Source organism: Coregonus clupeaformis, chromosome 37 (assembly GCF_020615455.1).
Source record: "Coregonus clupeaformis isolate EN_2021a chromosome 37, ASM2061545v1, whole genome shotgun sequence".
Classification (NCBI taxonomy): Eukaryota; Metazoa; Chordata; class Actinopteri; order Salmoniformes; family Salmonidae; genus Coregonus; species Coregonus clupeaformis.
Genome location: NC_059228.1, coordinates 12,343,765 through 12,365,516, shown reverse-complemented (window position 1 = coordinate 12,365,516; position 21,752 = coordinate 12,343,765). Strand labels below are relative to the sequence as shown.

The 21,752-nt window shown below is 43.1% G+C and overlaps 1 protein-coding gene across 1 annotated transcript; it reads left to right on the top strand.

Moving 5' to 3' along the window:
• The first annotated feature begins 14,395 nt into the window (after positions 1-14,395).
• Positions 14,396-21,407, top strand: LOC121553202 (adipocyte plasma membrane associated protein). The gene is made up of 9 exons (XM_041866206.2): positions 14,396-14,679; positions 15,415-15,531; positions 16,492-16,607; positions 17,013-17,105; positions 17,571-17,690; positions 17,953-18,127; positions 18,370-18,504; positions 19,941-20,133; positions 20,475-21,407. The coding sequence occupies exons 1-9, from the start codon at positions 14,588-14,590 to the stop codon at positions 20,682-20,684; spliced, it is 1,251 nt and encodes a 416-aa protein (XP_041722140.1). The 5' UTR covers positions 14,396-14,587; the 3' UTR covers positions 20,685-21,407.
• Positions 21,408-21,752: the final 345 nt, after the last annotated feature.

Sequence of the window (21,752 nt, the reverse complement as noted above, 5' to 3'; positions counted from 1 at the left end):
ATTACTGTGCAAGTCTATGGAAGGGGGCGAGAACCATGAGCCTCCTAGGTTTTGTTTTGAAGTCAATGTACCAAGAGGAGGACAGAAGCTAGCTGTCTTCCGGATACACCGTGGTGCTACCCTACAGAGTGCTGTTGAGGCTACTGTAGACCTTCTTTGCAAAATAGTGTGTTTTAATCAATTATTTGGTGACATGTGATTATATTTAGTATAGTTTTATCTAAAAAGGATAACTTTTTTAATGTTTTACAATTTTTATGAAATTCACTGAGGAGGATGGTCCTCCCTTCCTCCTCTGAGGAGCCTCCACTGGAAAATGAACAGCGCTTGTACCCATAGAAATAGATGTGGCGCGTGCGCGCGCACGTAGGGGGGGCGCGGAATGTTTCCCAATACTGGAAGGGGGGTCCGAATGAAAAAGATTGGGAACCCCTGCAGTAAATGTCAGATCTGAAGCCACTCCGATAAAGAGGAGGAGATACCCATACTTGGAAATATCTAAATAAATGCCAACCAGACCTACACACACCTACCTGTACTATCACTCCAGCCCGGTAGATGGCAGCAGTCCCCTTTCAGCTGGGAATAGGCTCGCTCTGTCCATCGTGGTGCATCATCGTTGTCATCTTGTTTACTATAATAGTTAGCTAGTAAATCAAAAATGTAACCGCATCAATTGCATAATCCCAAAGTAATATTTGTGTAAATGTTGGTTTTTATATCTCAAGGAAATTGTCACGTTTAAAGGATCAACTGGACACCGTCATGGGGCTTTTAGTAAATGCAGCAGTGATGTAAATAAGTAAATCGTTGGACGAGTGCATGAATCTAAACGTTGACACCTATTCACAGAGATAGAGCAATGGCCCTGGGACTGAGGTTGGTGCTATACAGTCTACTATGCATTAGTGAGTTACAAGCAGTGTTTACATTTGTCTGGCTAGCCAGCTAGCTTTGTGTTGGCACGGAAGTGTGTGTAACGTGGGATAAATTGTATGGGTAATTGTTATATAAGTGTCATATGTTTGTCTTCTCCATATACAGCTGCCTGCCATCATGAAGAGATTGTCCAAAGAGGCCATGAAGAAAATCATTAGTCTCATAGATGAGGAGACAAGAGATTCAAATGCTCTCAGTGTGGGAAGGTTTTTGCCAGGCAGAGAGATCTGATAATACACCAGGGTGTACACACAGAAGAAAGACCATTTAAATGTACAATGTGTGGGAAGTCTTTTACAGCTAGACGCAGTTTAAATGTACATGTGCTGACTGTACACAAAGGAGAGAGACCTTTCAGCTGTGACATGTGGCAATAGATTCACTCAGAGAAGTGGCCTCAAGGCTCACTAAAGGACCCATACAGGAGAGAAGCCCTACATATGTGATCAATGCGGGAAAGGCTTCAGCCTGAAAAGTGCACTTAATACCCACCACAGAGTTCACACCGGTGAGAAAGCATTTCGCTGTGAGATCTGCAGCAGATGTTTCAGTTTAGCACCCAACCTCCGCAGATACCAACAGACTCACTCTGGTGTCAAAGCATTCACCTGTGTCATATGCCATAAGAGTTTCACTCAAGCTAATCATCTCAATGTCCACCAGCGCATTCACACAGGCGAGAAAACATTTGTATGTGACATATGTGGGAAGAGCTTCAACCAAAATAGTTATCTGATGATCTACAAGAAGATCCACAGTGGGGAAAAACCCTATGACCGCTCAAAGTGTGGAAAGAGCTACCGGTCTGTAAACTATCTGAAAAGGCACCAGGTGATACACACAGAGGACAAACACTCTTGTGAAGAATGCGTACAGAATTTTCTACACTGCTAACATTCTCAAAACTCATTGTCGGGTCCACACAGGCGAGAAGCCGTTTACCTGTGACATATGTAGACAAGGGTACAGCTCCCTGAGTTACTTTAACACTCACCGGCTCATTCACACTCAGGGAAAACCATTCAGCTGCACCATGTGTGAGAAGCGCTTCACCAAACAGCGTTTCCTCAATCTTCACCTACGCACTCACACCGGAAAGAGGCCGCATACCTGTGACCTGTGTGGGAAGAGCTTCAGTTTTGCACAGAACCTTGTTCGCCACAATCGTGTTCACACTGGGGAGAAACCGTTTCTCTGCACTGTGTGTTGGAACAGTTTTAGCCAAGCAAACAATCTCAAGGCTCATCAGAAAGTGCACACTAGGGAAAAACCATTCAACTGCTCCAAATGCAGGAAGAGCTTCTCCTGTATGAGAAATTTGAAGGAACACAAGTGTGTTGTAGAACAAATAGTGGTAGTGACTGTTGGAGACCTAGTAGTAACATATGTATAATGGCACAATACCAGTATGAACGAACTGTGAAATAATGCTACCTATCAATACACCTGCCTAACTGGAGCTGCTTATCAAAAATCCATGAAGTAATTATAATGATAGAATATCTATTACACTAGATGCATCAATGACAATGCAAGCCTCCTACATTCATGGTCCTTACATGGATTCCTCTGATGTTATATAGGATGGGTTGAAATTTGTGTCGCTGTAGCTATATCATCATGTCTCTCAGGTAACATTTGAGTCATTCTTATTCAGAGCAACTTACAGGAGCAATTATGGTTAAGTGCCTTGCACAAGAGCACATCGGCAGATGTTTCACCTAGTAGGCTCAGGGTTTCGAACCAGTGACCTTTCGATTACTGGCCCAACTGTCTTAACCGCTAGGCTACCTGGGCCCAGCCTATTGATAAGTACTACTATGTTATTACAGTGAGGGAAAAAAGTATTTGATCCCCTGCTGATTTTGTACATTTGCCCACTGACAAAGAAATGATCAGTGTATAATTTTAATGGTAGGTTTATTTTAACAGTGAGAGACAGAATAACAACAAAAAAATCCAGAAAAACGCATGTCAAAAATTTTATAAATTGATTTGCATTTTAATGAGGGAAATAAGTATTTGACCCCCTCTCAATCAGAAAGATTTCTGGCTCCCAGGTGTCTTTTATACAGGTAACGAGCTGAGATTAGGAGCACACTCTTAAAGGGAGTGCTCCTAATCTCAGTTTGTTACCTGTATAAAAGACACCTGTCCACAGAAGCAATCAATCAATCAGATTCCAAACCATGGCCAAGACCAAAGAGCTCTCCAAGGATGTCAGGGACAAGATTATAGACCTACACAAGGCTAGAATGGGCTACAAGACCAAGCAGCTTGGTGAGAAGGTGACAACAGTTGGTGCGATTATTCGCAAATGGAATAAACACAAAATAACTGTCAATCTCCCTCGGCCTGGGGCTCCCTGCAAGATCTCACCTCGTGGATTTGCTATGATCATGAGAACGGTGAGGAATCAGCCCAGAACTACACGGGAGGATCTTGTCAATGATCTCAAGGCAGCTGGGACCATAGTCACCAAGAAAACAATTGGTAACACACTACGCCGTGAAGGACTGAAATCCTGCAGCGCCCGCAACGTCCCCCTGCTCAAGAAAGCACATATACAGGGCCGTCTGAAGTTTGCCAATGAACATCTGAATGATTCAAAGGAGAACTGCTGAAAGTGTTGTGGTCAGATGAGACCAAAATCGAGCTCTTTGGCATCAACTCAACTCGCCGTGTTTGGAGGAGGAGGATTGCTGCTATGACCCCAAGAACACCATCCCCACCGTCAAAAATGGAGGTGGAAACATTATGCTTTGGGGGTGTTTTTCTGCTAAGGGCACAGGACAACTTTACCGCATCAAAAGGACGATGGACGGGGCCATGTACCGTAAATCTTGGGTGAGAACCTCCTTCCCTCAGCCAGGGCATTGAAAATGGGTCGTGGATGGGTATTCCAGCATGACAATGACCCAAAACACACGGCCAAGGCGACAGAGGAGTGGCTCAAGAAGAAGCACATTAAGGTCCTGGAGTGGCCTAGCCAGTCTCCAGACCTTAATCCCATAGAAAATCTGTGGAGGGAGCTGAAGGTTTGAGTTGCCAAACGTCAGCCTCGAAACCTTAATGACTTGGAGAAGATCTGCAAAGAGGAGTGGAACAAAATCCCTCCTGAGATGTGTGCAAACCTGGTGGCCAACTACAAGAAACGTCTGACCTCTGTGATTGCCAACAAGGGTTTTGTCACCAAGTACTAAGTCATGTTTTGCAGAGGGGTCAAATACTTATTTCCCTCATTAAAATGCAAATACATTTATAACATTTTTGACATGTGTTTTTCTGGATGTTTTTGTTGTTATTCTGTCTCTCACTGTTCAAATAAACCTACCATTAAAATTATAGACTGATCATGTCTTTGTCAGTGGGCAAACGTACAAAATCAGCAGGGGATCAAATACTTTTTTCCCTCACTGTATATGTAATATGTCCTCTCTTATTTCAACCCACATGCACCAGTAATGTTGTAGCATGAGTGTTTAACAGTATGTTGCAAGAAATGTGCTCACTACAACTCAGGAAACAGGAGTTAGGCTTATTACGTCATTATGCTATCGTGAAACGGTATAAAAAGGATCTGAAACAAGGTTTTTGGTCAATCAACTTCATTTGCAACTGAAGTTGAAGCCGGGACAGATCTGGACAGTCACTCACTTCTGGGTGGTCTGAGCAGATTCTGCCCTGCATTTACAGGGAGCAGACCACAACCGTGGCCTCCCCCCTGATCAACCAGCCCATTGCAGAGGAGACACAGGGCACGTTTGAGCGGGTGACTTTTGTCAAGTCGGTGACCATCGTTGGTCACCACCTTTCAAAGTGTGTTACATTATGAGGTTAAAGATTGTTCGACTTGCGCCTACATATCGACTGCATGAACTACAAAAATCATGTGATCAAAGGTCATGAAGTTTTTACTGCAGTTCGACTGCTCTTCACCAACTTCATCCTGCAGCCATCGCCTGCATTGTTTGACCTACGCGAACGTGACTAAAGATGTTACTGAAATAGGAACCAACTGTTCCACTATTCATGTATAGCCTGCAGTGGATGTATACAAATTAATATATTTGAGGCTCTCTCACTGATTGTACAATGTACACACATATCATTTTAGTTTGTGAGTGTGTGATATGGTGGTTGGAGCCATGTTTATTTCAACATTTATAAAGATTTATTTTATAAACAATGGCAACACTCAGCAACCTCAAGCAGAGTCTCTTCAGGCTGTGAAGCTTTCTCTTGAGTCAAAAAAGCCGGTAGAGGAACTCCAGGGTGGAGGACCGGTCAGACTGCTATTTCCTCTACTGGCAGTTTGAACTGCTCTGCATGAGCAAATAATGTTACCCTAGGAGTATGTACATTGTGACATCACAGTTGCTTTACGTTACAGACCATCAAAAACACAAAAAAACTTGAAAATAAACAAAAATACAAAACACAATGGAATTTTAAGTAGCCCACCCCATGGTCCAAGATTATGCGCTTTAAAAAAAGTTGAACATTGGCACAAAATGTGGGAAGTGTGCACTCTTTCACTACTTCTGACAAATCTAGCCAGTGTCACACATGTAATCATCCATGGCAAAGATTTTCTATTATATTGACAATATAGTCAAGTGACCGCTCTAACAATGGAAATACATGCAAACGCATTAAGGAAAGAAATTCCACAAATTAATTTTTAAGAAGGCACACCTGTTAGTTGAAATGCATTCCATGTGACTAGCTCATGAAGCTGGTTGAGAGAATGCCAAGAGTGTGCAAAGCTGTCATCAAGGCAAAGGGTGGCTATTTGAAGAATCTCAAATATAAAATATATTTTGATTTGTTTAACACTTTTTTGGTTACTACATTATTCCATATGTGTTATTTCATAGTTTTGATGTCTTCACTATTATTCTACAATGAAAAAAATAGTAAAAATAAAGAAAACCCCTTGAATGAGTAGGTGTATCCAAACATTTGACAGGTAGTGTATATACACATTGGTTATTGTAGGGGATTTCTACACTGCCAATTTTAGAGTGAAGCGGTTTATATAGTAAAATTGTATCCTACAGCTCAATGTTAAATTAAATTAAATGTAATTTTAATCAGTCGTTTCACTTGAATGGATTAAATGGCATGCAGATAAGACATTAAGGGCCCGGAAACAGATTAAGTCCTTAAGAAACCAGTGCGTCAATTTAAGTAACATAATAAAAAAATCCTTATCAAACTCCTCAATGCATCTCAATCCACAATGCAAAAGATGGCACCGGAGGGGATGGCTGCAGTTTTATGGACTCTTAACCAACCGTGCAATTTTGTGTATTTTTTCGCATTGTTTGTAACTTATTTTGTACATTATGTTGCTGCTACCATCTCTTATGACCGAAAAGAGCTTCTGGACATCAGAACAGCGATTACTCACCTTGAACTGGACCAAGAGAGTTTTCATCTATATTCTTCGTAGCTGTCTATTTACCACCACAAACCGATGCTGGCACTAAGACCACACTCAATGAACTGTATACGGCCAAAAGCAAACAGGAAAACGCTCATCCAGAGGCGGCGCTCCTAGTGGCCGGGGACTTTAATGCAGGGAAACTTAAATCCGTTTTACCTCATTTCTACCAGCATGTTAAATGTGCAACTAGAGGGAAAAAAACTCTAGACCACCTTTACTCCACACACAGAGATGCATACAAAGCTCTCCCTCGCCCTCCATTTGGCAAATCTGACCATAATTCTATCCTCCTGATTCCTGCTTACAAGCAAAAACTAAAGAAGGAAGCACCAGTGACTCGGTCAATAAAAAAGTGGTCAGATGAAGCAGATGCTAAGCTACAGGACTGTTTTGCTAGCACAGACTGGAATATGTTCCGGGATTCTTCCGATGGCAATGAGGAGTACACCACATCAGTCACTGGCTTCATCAATAAGTGCATCGATGACGTCGTCCCCAAAGTGACTGTCCGTACATACCCCAACCAGAAGCCATGGATTACAGGCAACATCCGCACTGAGCTAAAAGGATAGAGCTGCCGCTTTCAAGGAGCGGGACTCTAACCCGGAAGCTTATAAGAAATCCCGCTATGCCCTCTGACGAACCATCAAACAGGCAAAGCGTCAATACAGGACTAAGATCGAATCATACTACACCGGCTCCGACGCTCGTCGGATGTGGCAGGGCTTGCAAACTATTACAGACTACAAAGAGAAGCACAGCCCCGAGCTGCCCAGTGACACGAGCCTACCAGACAAGCTAAATTACTTCTATGCTCGCTTCGAGGCAAGTAACACTTAAACATGCATGAGAGCATCAGCTGTTCCGGACGACTGTGTGAGTAAGACCTTTAAACAGGTCAACATTCACAAGGCCGCAGGTCCAGACGGATTACCAGGACGTGTACTCCGAGCATGCGCTGACCAACTGGCAAGTGTCTTCACAGACATTTTCAACCTCTCCCCGTCTGAGTCTGTAATACCAACATGTTTCAATCAGACCACCATAGTCCCTGTGCCCAAGAACACTAAGGTAACCTGCCTAAATGACTACCGACCCGTAGCAATCACATCTGTAGCCATGAAGTGCTTTGAAAGGCTGGTCATGGCTCACATCAACACCATTATCCCAGAAACCCTAGACCCACTCCAATTTGTATACCGCCCCAACAGATCCACAGATTATGCAATCTCTATTGCCCTCCACACTGCCCTTTCACACCTGGACAAAAGGAACACCTATGTGAGAATGCTATTCATTGACTACAGCTCAGCGTTCAACACCATAGTGCCCTCAAAGCTCATCACTAAGCTAAGGACCCTGGGACTAAACACCTCCCTCTGCAACTGGATCCTGGACTTCCTGACGGGCCGCCCCCAGGTGGTAAGGGTAGTATAACAACACATCCGCCACGCTGATCCTCAACACGGGGGCCCCTCAGGGGTGCGTGCTCAGTCCCATCCTGTACTCCCTGTTCACTCATCATTGCATGGCCAGGCACGACTCCAACACCATCATTAAGTTTGCCGATGACACAGCAGTGGTAGGCCTGATCACCGACAACGACGAGACAGCCTATAGGGAGGAGGTCAGAGACCTGGCCGTGTGGTGCCAGGACAACAACCTCTCCCTCAACGTGATCAAGACAAAGGAGATGATTGTGGACAACAGGAAAAAGAAGAGGACCGAGCACGCCCCCATTCACATCGACGGGGCTGTAGTGGAGCAGGTTGAGAGCTTCAAGTTCCTTGGTGTCCACATCACCAACAAACTAACATGGTCCAAGCACACCAAGACAGTTGTGAAGAGGGCATGACAAAACCTATTCCCCCTAAGGAAACTGAAAAGATTTGGCATTGGTCCTCAGATCCTCAAAAGGTTCTACAGCTGCACCATCGAGAGCATCCTGACTGGTTGCATCACTGCCTGGTATGGCAACTGCTCGGCCTCCGACTGCAAGGCCCTACAGAGGGTAGTGCGTACGGCCCAGTACATCACTGGGGCCAAGCTTCCTGCCATCCAGGACCTCTATACCAGGCGGTGTCAGAGGAAGGCCCTAAAAATTGTCAAATACTCCAGCAACCCTAGTCATAGACTGTTCTCTCTGCTACCGCATGGCAAGCATTAACGGAGCGCCAAGTCTAGGTCCAAGAGTCTTCTAAACAGCTTCTACCCCCAAGCCATAAGACTCCTGAACATCTAATCAAATGGCATTGTTGGTTAAGGGCTTGTAAGTAAGCATTTCACTGTAAGGTCTACACCTGTTGTATTCGGCGCATGTGACAAATAAAATGTGATATGATTTGATTTGATCTGCCTAGGTCGGCCTTCCGCATCTGCACTATCTCCCGAGTGGCGCAGTGGTCTAAGGCACTGCATCGCAGTGCTAGCTGTGCCACTAGAGATCCTGGTTCGAATCCAGGCTCTGTCGTAGCCGGCCGCGACCGGGAGACCCATGGGGCAGCGCACAATTGGCCCAGCATCGTCCATGGTAGGGGAGGGAATGGCCGGCAGGGATGTAGCTCAGTTGGTAGAGCATGGCGTTTGCAACGCCAGGGTTGTGGGTTTGATTCCCACATGGGGGCCAGTGTGAAAAAAAATAATATATATAATAATAATAATGTATGCACTCACTAACTGTAAGTCGCTCTGGATAAGAGCGTCTGCTAAATGACGTAAATGTATATGTGTAAGGTGGCCGGGCTACAGCAATGTTTGTCAGACCATGAGACATCCCGAAAATCGGTCTTCTCACGAAACCGTCTGTAGCGTCCGAAGGGTTTGGCCTACAAACTATTATGACCACTCTATGGAAAGGGGAGACTCTCATGAACCCAATGTTCGCCGATGGTGTTCTCTGTCAGGGGACTGACTGTCTGAAGGTAACCCATACAAACGAATGGAAGTATGGAGGTAGTTTTGTGCCAACAAATATAAGGGGTTAAATATGTGTCCAAAAATACAAATATATTTATAATATCTCCTAGATGTAGGGCAGACACTTCAAAACCTTATTCCTTATTATTTATTTTTTGACATTTATGAATGTGTTATTCAAAGCATTTCTATAGTAGTAAAGGCCAAATTCAATATTTTATCAAATAATTTTAAAATATTCTTTAGGGAGACCTAAAGGAGTCCTAAAATTCAAAATCAAATAGCTAAATAAAACAATTCCATATGTTAGCTTAGTACCCCCCCCTCCCCACCCGTGCGTCAATCTAAGTAACATAATTTTAAAAAATCCCCCCCAGAAATTGTCCAGACTATAAAAGATGGTCTATGTAGAATTCCCATTAAGTTTGATTTTAGGTCCAGGACAAGGCTTAATCCCTGTCTGGGAAACCGGACCTTAATGAGCAAGTACCCCAGACACCAGTGGGGTCAATACCAAGAGCATTTGAATGCTTGGCCGAATACAACAGGTGTACACTTTACAGTGAAATGCTTACTTACGAGGCCATTTCCGACAATGCAGAGTAAAAAAGTTAGACAAATATTTGCTAAATAAAAAAGGAAATAGTAACACAATAAAACAATAACGAGGCTATATACAAGGAGTATCAGTACCAAGTCAATGTGCAGGGGTACGAGGTAGTTGGGAGTTCGGCCCCAGTGATGTACTGGGCCATACACATTACCCTCTGTAGCGGCTTGCGGTCAGATGCCAAGCAATTGCCATACCAAGTGGTGATGCAGCCAGTCAAGATGCTCTCAATGGTGCAGCTGTATACCTTTTTGAAGATCCGCTCCATTTTAATCACATCTGTTACAATTCCATGTTGCACTATCACAAATAATAATGTGGAAGGTATACACAAGAGTATACACAAGGGCAAACAACAGCATTCCATACATGCTGCAAAAACACCAATATGTTCTCATTCTTGTACACTGAACCAAAATATAAACGCAACATGTAAAGTGTTGGTCCCATGTTTCATGAGCTGAAATAAAAGATCCCAAAAATGTTCCATATGCACAAAAATATTATTTCTCTCAAATTTAGTGCACAAATTTGTTTACATCCTTGTTACTGAACATTTCTCCTTTGCCAAGATAATCCATCCACCTGACAGGTGTAGCATATCAAGAAGCTGATTAAACAGCATGATCATTACACAGGTACACCTTGTGCTGGGGACAATAAAAGGCCACTTTAAAATGTGCAGTTTTGTCACACAACACAATGCCACATATGTCTCAAGTTTTGAGGAAGCGCGCAATTGGCATGCTGACTGCAGGAATGTCCACCAGAGCTGTTGCCAGAAAATTTAATGTTCATTTCTCTATCATATGCCGCCTCAAACGTCGTTTTAGAGAATTTGGCAGTACGTCCAACCGGCCTCAAAACCGCAGACCACGTGTAACCACGCCAGCCCAGGACCTCCACATCCGGCTTCTTCACCTGCGGGATCGACTGAGACCAGCTAACCAGACAGCTGATGAAACCGTGGGTTTGCACAACCAATGAATTTCTGCACAAACAGTCAGAAACTGTCTCAGGGAAGCTCATCTGCATGCTCGTCGTCTTCACCAGGGTCTTGACCTGACTGCAGTTAGGCGTCATAACCGACTTCAGTGGGCAAATGCTCACCTTCGATGGCCATTGGCACTCTGGAGAAGTGTGCTAGTCATGGATGTCCTTGTTTCAACTGTACCGGGCAGATGGCAGACAGCGTGTATGGCGTCATGTGGGCGAGTGGTTTACTGATGTCAACGTTGTGAACAGAGTGCCCCATGGGGGCGGTGGGGTTATGGTATGGGCAGGCATAAGCTACGGACAACGAACACAATTGCATTTTATTGATGGCAATTTGAATGCACAGAGATACCGTGACGAGATCCTGAGGCCCATTGTCATGCCATTCATCCGCCGCCTCATGTTTCAGCATGATAATGCACGGCCCCATGTCGTAAGGATCTTTACACAATTCCTGGAAGCTGAAAATGGTCCAGTCTTTCCGTGGCCTGCATACTCACCAGACATGTCACCCATTGACCATGTTTGGGATGCTCTGGATCGACGTGTACGGCAGCGTGTTCCAGTTCCTGCCAATATCCAGCAACTTTGCACAGCCATTGAAGAGGAGTGGGACAACATTCCACAGGCCACAATGAACAGCCTGATCAACTCTATGCGAAGGAGATGTGTCGCGCTGCATGAGGCAAATGGTGGTCACACCAGATACAGACTGGTTCTGATCCACGCACCTACCTTTAAAAAAAAAAAGGTATCTGTGACCAACAGATGCATATCTGTATTCCCAGTCATGTGAAATCCATAGATTAGGGCCTAATGCATTTATTTCAATTGACTGATTTCCTTATATGAACTGTAACTCAGTAACTTATATTTTTGGTCAGTGTATATGCATCACTACCTGGTTATATTTTGAGAAAATCCTCACAGAAATACGAAACCAGTCTTGTGAATGTTAGAAAAACCTTGGTCTAGTATCTAATTTACTTATCACGATATTCATTCAATTAAATCGTGTAGGAGAAGTAGAATTTCGATAGCATCCACTTCATCGTCGTTTCCTAGAAACAGCAGAAGTTGTCCAAGTGTTTGTGCATATTATGTACCTGCCCGACTTTACTTGTCGACTTTCGTCTACAGTCGGCTACTTTCGGCTTACAGCTCGAAAGCTCCCAGTATCTCTCTCTCATAGAGCTCCAGAGTGGAGGTGTCATAATACCCATAAAACCTAGCGGTGAAACAGGGAAATGTTTCCAATCGTTTTTCCACCATTCATTTTTCCCATAAGGAATTTTAGAAACACTTAAAATAAGGGCTTTGTTTTGTTTCAAAAAATCAATTTTATTTGTCACATACACATGTTTAGCAGATGTTATAGCGGGTGTAGCGAAATGCTTGTGCTTCTAGCTCCGACAGTGCAGTAATATCTAACAATTTCACAACATATACCTAATACACACAAAACTAGTAAGGAATGGAATATACATATATGGACAAGCAATGACAGAGCGGCATGTACTAAGATACAGTAGAATATTATAGAATAGAAAGCAGTATATACATATGAGATGAGTAGTGCAAGATATGTAAACATTATTAAAGTGACTAGTGTTCCATTTCTTAAAGTGGCCAGTGATTTCAATAGGCAGCAGCAGCCTCTAATGTGCTAGTGATGGCTATTTAACATGGCCTTGAGATAGAAGCTGTTTTTCATTCTCTCAGTCCCAGCTTTGATGCACCTGTACTGACCTCTCCTTCTGGATGATAGCGGGGTGAACAGGCAGTGGCTCAGGTGGTTGATGTCCTTGATGATCTTTTTGGCCTTCCTGTGACATCGGATGCTGTATGTGTCTTGGAGGGCGGGTAGTTTGCCACCGATAATGCGTTCGGCAGACCGCACCACCCTCTGGAGAGCCCTGCGGTTGCGGGTGGTGCAGTTGCCGTACCAGGTGGTGATACAGTCTGACAGGATGCTCTCAATTGTGCATCTATAAAAGTTTGTGAGGGTTTTAGATGCCAAGCCGGATTTCTTCAGCCTCCTGAGGTTGAAGAGGCTCTGTTGCGCCTTCTTCACCACACTGTGCGTGGGGTGGACCATTTAAGTTTGTCGGGGATGTGTACGGCAAGGAATTTGAAGCTTTCCACCTTCTCCACTGCGGTCCTGTCGATGTGGATAGGGGGGTGCACCCTCTGCTGTTTCCTGAAGTCCATGATCATCTCCTTTGTTTTGTTGACGTTAAGTGAGAGGTTATTTTCCTGGCACCACACTCCCAGAGCCCTCACCTCCTCCCTGTCGGCGGTCTCGTCATTGTTGGTAATCAAGCCTACTACTGTTGTGTCGTCTGCGAACTTGATTGAGTTGGAGGCGTGCTTGGCCACGCAGTCATGGGTGAACAGGGAGTACAGGAGGGGGCTGAGCACGCCCTTGTGGGGCCCCAGTGTTGAGGATCAGCGAAGTGGAGATGTTGTTTCCTACCTTCACCACCTGGGGGCGGCCCGTCAGGAAGTCCAGGACCCAGTTTCACAGGGCCGGGTTCAGACCCAGGGCTTACCCTGGCGTGACGTTTTGATAACCATGTAAATCTCTCTCGGACAAGGTGCCTTTTATCAATCTCTATTTACTCTCAGATTCTAAAATGCTAATTAGTAGCATCAAAGTAGGCATCATGCAAGACTACAAATCCCTGCAAACTCTTGCACGTCATCTCCAGCTGACACGTTTGCTAACAGGTATTGTGTCAATTTAAAACGTGCACAAGACAGTTCACAGAATTGTCAATTTAAAGAAATGTAGCCAATTTATTCATTACTAAATTCAGCTAACATTAGATACTGTAGTTCATCCAGAGATTCTTACCTTTGCCTCTATTCAGCAGTCTCGTCCAGATCATCATGGTATTTGTAGGTCTTTGTGATAGCCACATTAGCAGCTAATAAGCATTTAATTTCGGGGGTAAATACAGGCAAATATATTGATAAGTCACCTTCTCCTAGAGAGATTTACACAGTTATCAAAACTTCATGCAAGGGTAAGCCTACACAAAACACAGCCCTTATTTTAAGTGTTTCTAAAATTCTAAAAAAATGTATGGTGAAAAAACGATTGGAACAATTTCCTTCTTTGAATGCTAGGTTTTTTGGGCATTATGACTCTTACTGTAGTACTCTATAGACCTCCACGCTTATCCCTGTATTCTCCTTGGACTGATTTTGACCTTCCTCTGGTCATATCACCAAAGATGGTGGATATATTAAGATAGTTAACTCAGGCCGTTAACCATTTGAAAAAAGGGGGTGGCTCTCCATAGACACCAATGCGATAGCAGCTTGGTCTGGATTTCCATTAAAATAGAAACAATAAGGGAGTGGGATGTCTCGCTTCTTCTTCAGTCTTTGATAGGACGTTTTAAAAAAGGTCTGTACTGCACACTCCACAACAGCAGGTGGCGTTAAATATCAATGATTAGAGACAGCAGCTGTCGTCTAAAAAATGCGTATTGCGTAAAAACTGTCCACGGCCAGGAAAGCTAGTCGTTGAATACTGTAGCTGTCACTACGATGTCCTGCATGTATCTGTCTTTACAAGCAATCGAATTATCAACCTTCTCATGTAGCGAGTTGCTTACTTGAAACCTCATTTTTGGATAGAGTCATAGTAGAAGTCTCATTTCAATATGAATGAGCCAGAGGGACTGCGGTTCAGGAGGCTGAACAGACCACAGGTCATCACAGACGAATTACAGGAACCCCAATACAAGGGAACCAGGTAAGCTAGCCTACTCTAAATAATACAGTATTGATATTAACATCAGATACTGCTTTCCTTGCTATGTAGTATTTATTGCCTCACGCACAGATGCAGTCAACCACTGTGTTTCAGGCTGCATGATTCGCATTTCCACTTGCTAGTTGATGAGAGATGCAGAAGTAAACACAATCCATGTATAGGTCAGTTTTCCACTCACTGACAGGTAACAGTGGATGAATTACTTTGCATTATGCATGCATGGTATGAACCAAACAGTCAGTAATAAGTGGAGATAATTGGCCAGCATGCACTGAGTGATAGTAAGGCCTATTTAGGTTTGTCATAGATGTATTCTCTCTGAAAATAGATGCATTTGCATTCTGTGTGTATGTTTGAGTACTGCATCATCCACTGTTGACCTGAGCTGACCTAATTTATCTCTTCAAACACCCAATAACAAATTGATATTAAAATCTTGAAGAATATAACTTAGGCCTATGCCTCAGTAGCTTAACACAGCTATCAAACCTTTATTTAACCCAAAACATAAAGGTTATAGGCCTACTCCATTGTTTATAAACAACAAGAACATACAAATCTTCCAAATATTTATCATATGGATGTCAGACTGTCAGTCCTTGCATCTAGAACTCTCTATGAATTTGAGAGAGGTTACATTTCCTCAGCATCATCCCTCAGCTGTATAGAAAAGTGGCGGGCGGCTTTAATTGATCTATGTTTTGTTTTCCCCAGTACCTACAGTGGAAAGGTATTCCGTGTGACCCTAGTGACCTTGGGAGGATGCCTGATCCTTCCATTGCTTGTGGTCTTTTTTCTGCTTGAGTCTCCTATTCACCCTGAGCTGCTCAGGTGAGATGTCAAGAATGAAAATCCTTCTCTCTTTTTTTCTCCTGGTCTTTAGAATCATGTTCACTCCAATAGCTCAGAAATGTATTGACTTCAAGGAATGTTAAGACTAATCAGCTTTACTGCAATATACTTTAGTCAGTCTGCATAGTCAACATTTCTGCTTACTTTTCAACTTTTGGAAATAACGTTTGTGGAAACTGTTCTGTACATTTCTACCACAAGACCCTCTGACAGATTTCACTCAACTGAATGACTAGGCTTATACTACTTGTATAAGTCCCTCTCACAGATTTCACTCAACTGATTGACTAGGCTTATGCTACTTGTAGAACATACATTATGTAGTATATAACTTTAGTATGTAGAATGGTTTCAATTGTCCCTAAGCAATAGAATTTATCATGTAGGCCTAATGTTCTGATGCAAATACAAAATGCTTAGCCAAACATGATCTTATTTCAATAATTGATTCATTAATGATTGAGGAAAGATTGATAAGGCACTCTGCTCAAAGTCTGAATGCACGGTTGCCATTTTCTTTTAGGCGCCTCCAGTCAGTTCAGAATCCCCCTTGTCCACTCCTCTGCCACAACCCGATCTCTCCACAACTGCATAGCCGTATTTCTCTATACTGCATTCTCTACTAATGCGATTAGATTGAGTGATTTGCTGCCCCAACTTGCACAATGGCCTTGGGTCATAGACAAAGCTGATCTCATTTATCACCAGTGTCTGCCCCTCAGAACAAATAGCATGCATCTCCCTGTCCTCATTACAATTCATTGCTCAATTCTGCATCCACACTTAATGATCCATTCTGAGGTCTTGGGGCCAAGGATTTCCTCTCTCCCATTTCTCCACAGCACTAGGCTCCAGGGTACAGTCTAGTCAAGGACAAGGGTGTTGATCAGTGATTCATACTGATTCTGTTTCCTCATTTGTTTCCTCTTGTCTTTTCAGCCTCAATGAGCCTCCCCTTATGTCTGGGTGTTACGAGCCCAACTTTAAGCTGAGGGAGGCACAGCGGCTGTTTGAAGACCAGCTTGTTGGCCCAGAGTCCATTGCCAACTTCGGAGGTTAGTATGGGGGTAGAGCATTCCAGTTGGAGTTTCGCCACATGACAATGTCCTTCACCCAGTTTGTTTGGGCTTGTGTAATTCATGGTGATGCCACAGTAACAGCAGCCTGATATATCAAAGGTGATAGGGCAATGCAGTCTGGATTGCAGACATGTCAGCTGGTGACCAATAATGGCAGATGTTTAGGTTTTCCAAATGAGCTATGGTAAGCGTGGTCTTAGTGACAGACAGATATTTGGGATGACATATATTTTCACACATGACATGACTTCTGCTTGACTAGTATTCCTCTGCAACTGTTTTGCTTTTCTGAGGTCATAATGGTGAACCGTGTCCAACATATTGCCCTGGCATTTTTTCAGTTTCTAAATGCTAATTGTTATTGTCTATCTCCTTCTCTAGATGTGATGTACACAGGTACGGCTGATGGGAAGATAGTGAAGATTGAGGGCAAGAGCATCACTGTTATAGCCAGACTTGGCAAGCCACCCTGTGGTAAGTGAGCAAGGACTAGAGCTGTGACTGATTCTTCACTCATTGTGTTGCCGGACTCAGTTAGACCTGATTTCATAAACTTTCATTTCACAATGTTGTCTCAACTCTCAACTTGACATGATTTAGACAGAAATGACTCAACAGAAATGACTCAACAGTTCCAATTGCTGAAGACTGGAGTTTCAAATGCTCAATCATAAGCAACTCTTAGCAGTTGCATTTCACTCGTGCCTTTTATGGAATGTTTTTATACTTGCACAACAAGGATGGCTTAATGCACAACAGGCCTAGCAGGTTGGCTCAAAACTGAAAAGACATGTCAAGAATAGACTGAGCTCTAACCCTAGTATTTGCTCATATTAATCAGATTAGCCTGTTCAAAATGATTGAATTATAAATAGCACCCAATAAATGAGGAATTACTTCAGATACCTCATGTCCACTGGGTTGTGTGCTATGTTTTAGATGGATCCCGTGAGCAGGAGCCTAGCTGTGGACGACCCCTGGGTATCAGAGTGGGTCCTAACGGCACCCTGTTTGTAGCTGACGCCTATCTGGGGCTTTTCGAGGTCAACCCTGTCACAGGTCAGTAGCATACACAGCTAAGGGCAAGCTTCTACATAGCAATGGCATCACAGTGCTCTATTTCCTTGATAGGATAGATTTTAATATCAGTAATGTGACATAGACCTGTTAGGAATTAAATATTTGTTTTTGAATTTCCCAACAATTTCACCTTTTACTCAGTATAATACATTTTGTTGCATATAATATCCTCCAAATAAAAGCGCTGTAGTATGCAAGTCATTTTAGTGATGTAACTCTCTCTCCTTGACTCATTCTAAAGGTGAGGTGACCAACCTGGTGTCGGCTGGGCAGATGGTAGGGGGCCGGAGGCTCTCCTTTGTTAATGACCTAGATGTAACACAGGATGGGAGGAAAGTGTACTTCACAGACTCTAGCAGCAGGTGGCAGCGCAGAGACTACCTTCATCTTATCATGGAGGCCACAGCAGATGGACGGTAACTGTTACCACAGACCTTATGGAGAGCCTTGAGCACATTCTAAAAGCAAGGTCTTGTCTCCTTTGTCAATAGTTTCTATTGATATTTGATATAGATTTAGGTTATTATAGTGCCTTAAAAGCATGTGTGTTCATACATAATGTGGGTACCTTTCATTTTTAAGAAGGAATGGTTTATAAAGACAACAAACTGAAGTCTGAGAAAAGCTGTCCATATGTAACCCTCTGTCTGTCTTTCAGTGTGTTAGAGTATGACACAGAGACCAAGGAGGTAACAGTGTTGATGGAGAACCTTCGTTTTGCCAACGGGATCCAGCTTTTCCCTGATGAGGAGTCTGTACTGGTGACTGAGACTACCATGGCTAGGATTCGCAGGTACTGTAGTTGATCCTCCTGAGCAACACAACCAGCCTTATTTAACTAATTCACTGAGTGAAGAAATGCTACCCACAGGGGATTCCCCCCTTATTTCTCTCTCTCTTCCTCTTTTGAAACGTTCTGTAGTTATCTCTTGTTTCATCAGATGCTAGGTTGTTTTGGTGGCCTCTTTGAACGTGCTCCAAGTGCGCCCACAAGGTTTTAAATTTTTCTCTGGTTTTCATTATTTTCTCTCCACCGTAACAAGATTTCATTGGTATATTTCGCCTTTGTAATGTCACGCTTTTTAAAACCTGCAAGGAGCACAGTCAATTCTCCCAAGCCTCACCTGGATAAATGATGCAAGCGGACTGTTGCCTTGGTAACGGAGCCCCTTCACCAAGCTGCCTGAGTAGAAAGACAAAATTAGCTTGTCCATTCTCTAATAGTAATGCTTGTGTGGGTAGAAAGGGGGAGGACACGCAGGTTGAAATATCAAAACGAACTCTGAACCAACTATATTAATTTGGGGTCGGGTCCAAAAGCATTAAACAAGTATGGCAATTTAGCTAACTAGCTTGCTGTTGCTAGCTAATTTGTCCTGGGATATAAACATTGGGTAGTTATTTTACCTGAAATGCACAAGGTCCTCTACTCCGACAATTAATCCACAGATAAAAGGGTAAACCGAGTTCGTTTCTTCTAGAAGGCTTCTTGTTCTTTGGACTTTATATGGCAGTTGGCAACCAAGTTTAAGGTGCATTACCACTACCAACTGGACTGGAGTGTGGACCTCAATTCATCTTTCAATCACCCACGTGGCTATATGCTCCTAAAAACCAATGAGGAGATGGGAGAGGCAGGACTTGCAGCGCGTGAAGTGTCAGAAATAGAACCAAGTTCTATTTTAGTGCCTGGCTACGCAGACGCTCGTTGATGCGCGCAAGTAGTGTGGGTGCAATGATTGAATAACATGTATGTGTAAATGTATTTTGTGACGCGAGCGGTGTGGTCAGCATGTAATGCAGACAGTTTGGGGACGTTTTCTATTTGCTGACTGTGCAGAATGGAAATCAGTAAATGGATTCCTTTTAGGTATTCCCAGCAAGTAGATTATTTCCTCCCTCCCATAACTGGTTTATAATAGTCATAAGTCATACATTTTCCTTTGGCTTTATCAATGCAGACAGCTTGCTGAGACAAATACCCTGGTGCTGCTGAGAACTCTGAATCTGGGTGGTCTTTCTATAACACAGACTTCAAAGTATTGTGAAGACTGCTCGTACAATAGTTCTTTTGTCAAATGTTTTGAATTGTTTCCCGTAATACCTCTGTCTGTCACACATACCGTGCGCATGAGGCAAGCCATTTTAACCTTAATCTGCATGACAGAATAGACTTTCTTTCCCTCATCTCCTGAATTTCCATTTAATTGACTGTCTGTGTCCCTCTAGGGTCCATGTGTCAGGTCTAAATAAAGGAGGAATGGACACATTTGTTGACAACCTGCCTGGTTTCCCTGACAACATCCGTCGCAGCTCCTCTGGAGGGTACTGGGTGGCAATGTCAGCGGTGCGGCCCAACCCTGGCTTCTCCATGCTGGACTTCCTGTCCCAGAAGCCCTGGATCAAGAAGCTCATCTTTAAGGTAGATGATATGACATGATGTGATATCATATGGTATTATATGATATAAAACAATAGCTTTGTCCATTTACATGGAAGTTTAAAAAAGACTACAGGGAGAACAATTTGCATGTCCTATTTACTGTGACTATGAGTCTAGTATTCATTCCTGTTGGTCTGATTCTTGGGCGTTTTTGCATACAAGGGTTTGGGATCTTGCCAGCTGGAAACAAATATTGAAGGGATTCATTCATTGTGACCATGAGACCAGTTTGTTAGAATGTGTATCTTTATGTGTGATCTCTAGTTCAGTTGTGTTTTTGTGCTATGACTCATCCCTCCCTCCTTCCTCCCTCCCTCCAGCTCTTCAGTCAGGACATGCTGATGAAGTTTGTGCCTCGCTACAGCCTGGTGATAGAGCTGCAGGAGAGCGGGACGTGCGTGCGTAGCTTCCATGACCCCCACGGCATGGTGGCGGCCTACGTCAGCGAGGCACATGAGCACGACGGCCACCTCTACCTAGGCTCTTTCCGCTCCCCTTACCTCTGCAAGCTGGATCTCAGCAAGGTGTGAGCTGGGAGCTGAGCACAACCACTTTCTCAGACAAAACCCATATATGAGACTGCTGTCTGCCTACCTAACACCTCCCTACCTAGTCTCTCCCAAATTAGTGTTTTCCAATAACAACAAATACATCAGAATTGATAAGAATGGCTTAATGCTTGATGTGCTGCATTTGCATTGCTTTTCACCAGCTTCAGGAAAACATGGACTAGTCTTCATTAAGTATCTGCACTATTAAGGCGCATTTGACTGGGATGCAAATCCATCCTTTCTAGTCTTATCAGCCCACAATGAACTATTAGCCCTTTCTGACAGTGCATTTCAGTTGTAGCTCAAGGAATGTGTTATTTAACCAAACAGTCTTTGGGGAAAGTAGTTTTCCCAAAAATCCCCATGTTGTAAGGTACATTGTTTTTCAGGTCTGTGTTTTGGGTTGTTGAAATGTGCCAAATTTGTTCTCGATTTTGTTTGTTTAAACCATTCAGTATCTGCACTTTTAGTTTCATTTTTGCACTAAGCTCTCATCTCACCCTTAAATATAACTGACAATGTTATTCTTGTACTTGGAGAATTTCAAAGACGTCATCTTATCAGTTGAAATACACATGTAAAAATCACTGAATCAGTATTATTCTAGGAGTGCCACTGAACTGATTTATTTTGTTGTGTATATTTAGAAATCCTAGATCTAGTTGATCATAATAAAGGTGATGCAAAAAGAATACAAAATAAGTATGAATCGTTTCCCCTCATTGTGATACATTTCATCGGCTTTTGTATAATGCACTGTCAACTTCCTAACGTAATGTCCATTTTGCCAGCTTTCAGCTGAGTTTTTTAAAAATTAAAACAGTTATGTTTTAACTGGCTTTTATCTAATAATATGAAAAACATGATGGCACATTTCTACAGTTTGTTTAGCTACTTACTAGTGTTTACATACTACTGCCATAAAGATTAGCCTGCTACTGACCGACTACATGTCTTAAATGATAGAAAACAGTGTCAGTGTACGCCTCAGCAATATACAGTACCGTAGACATCTACATGAGATCACATAGAAACCCTCCCCTGCCT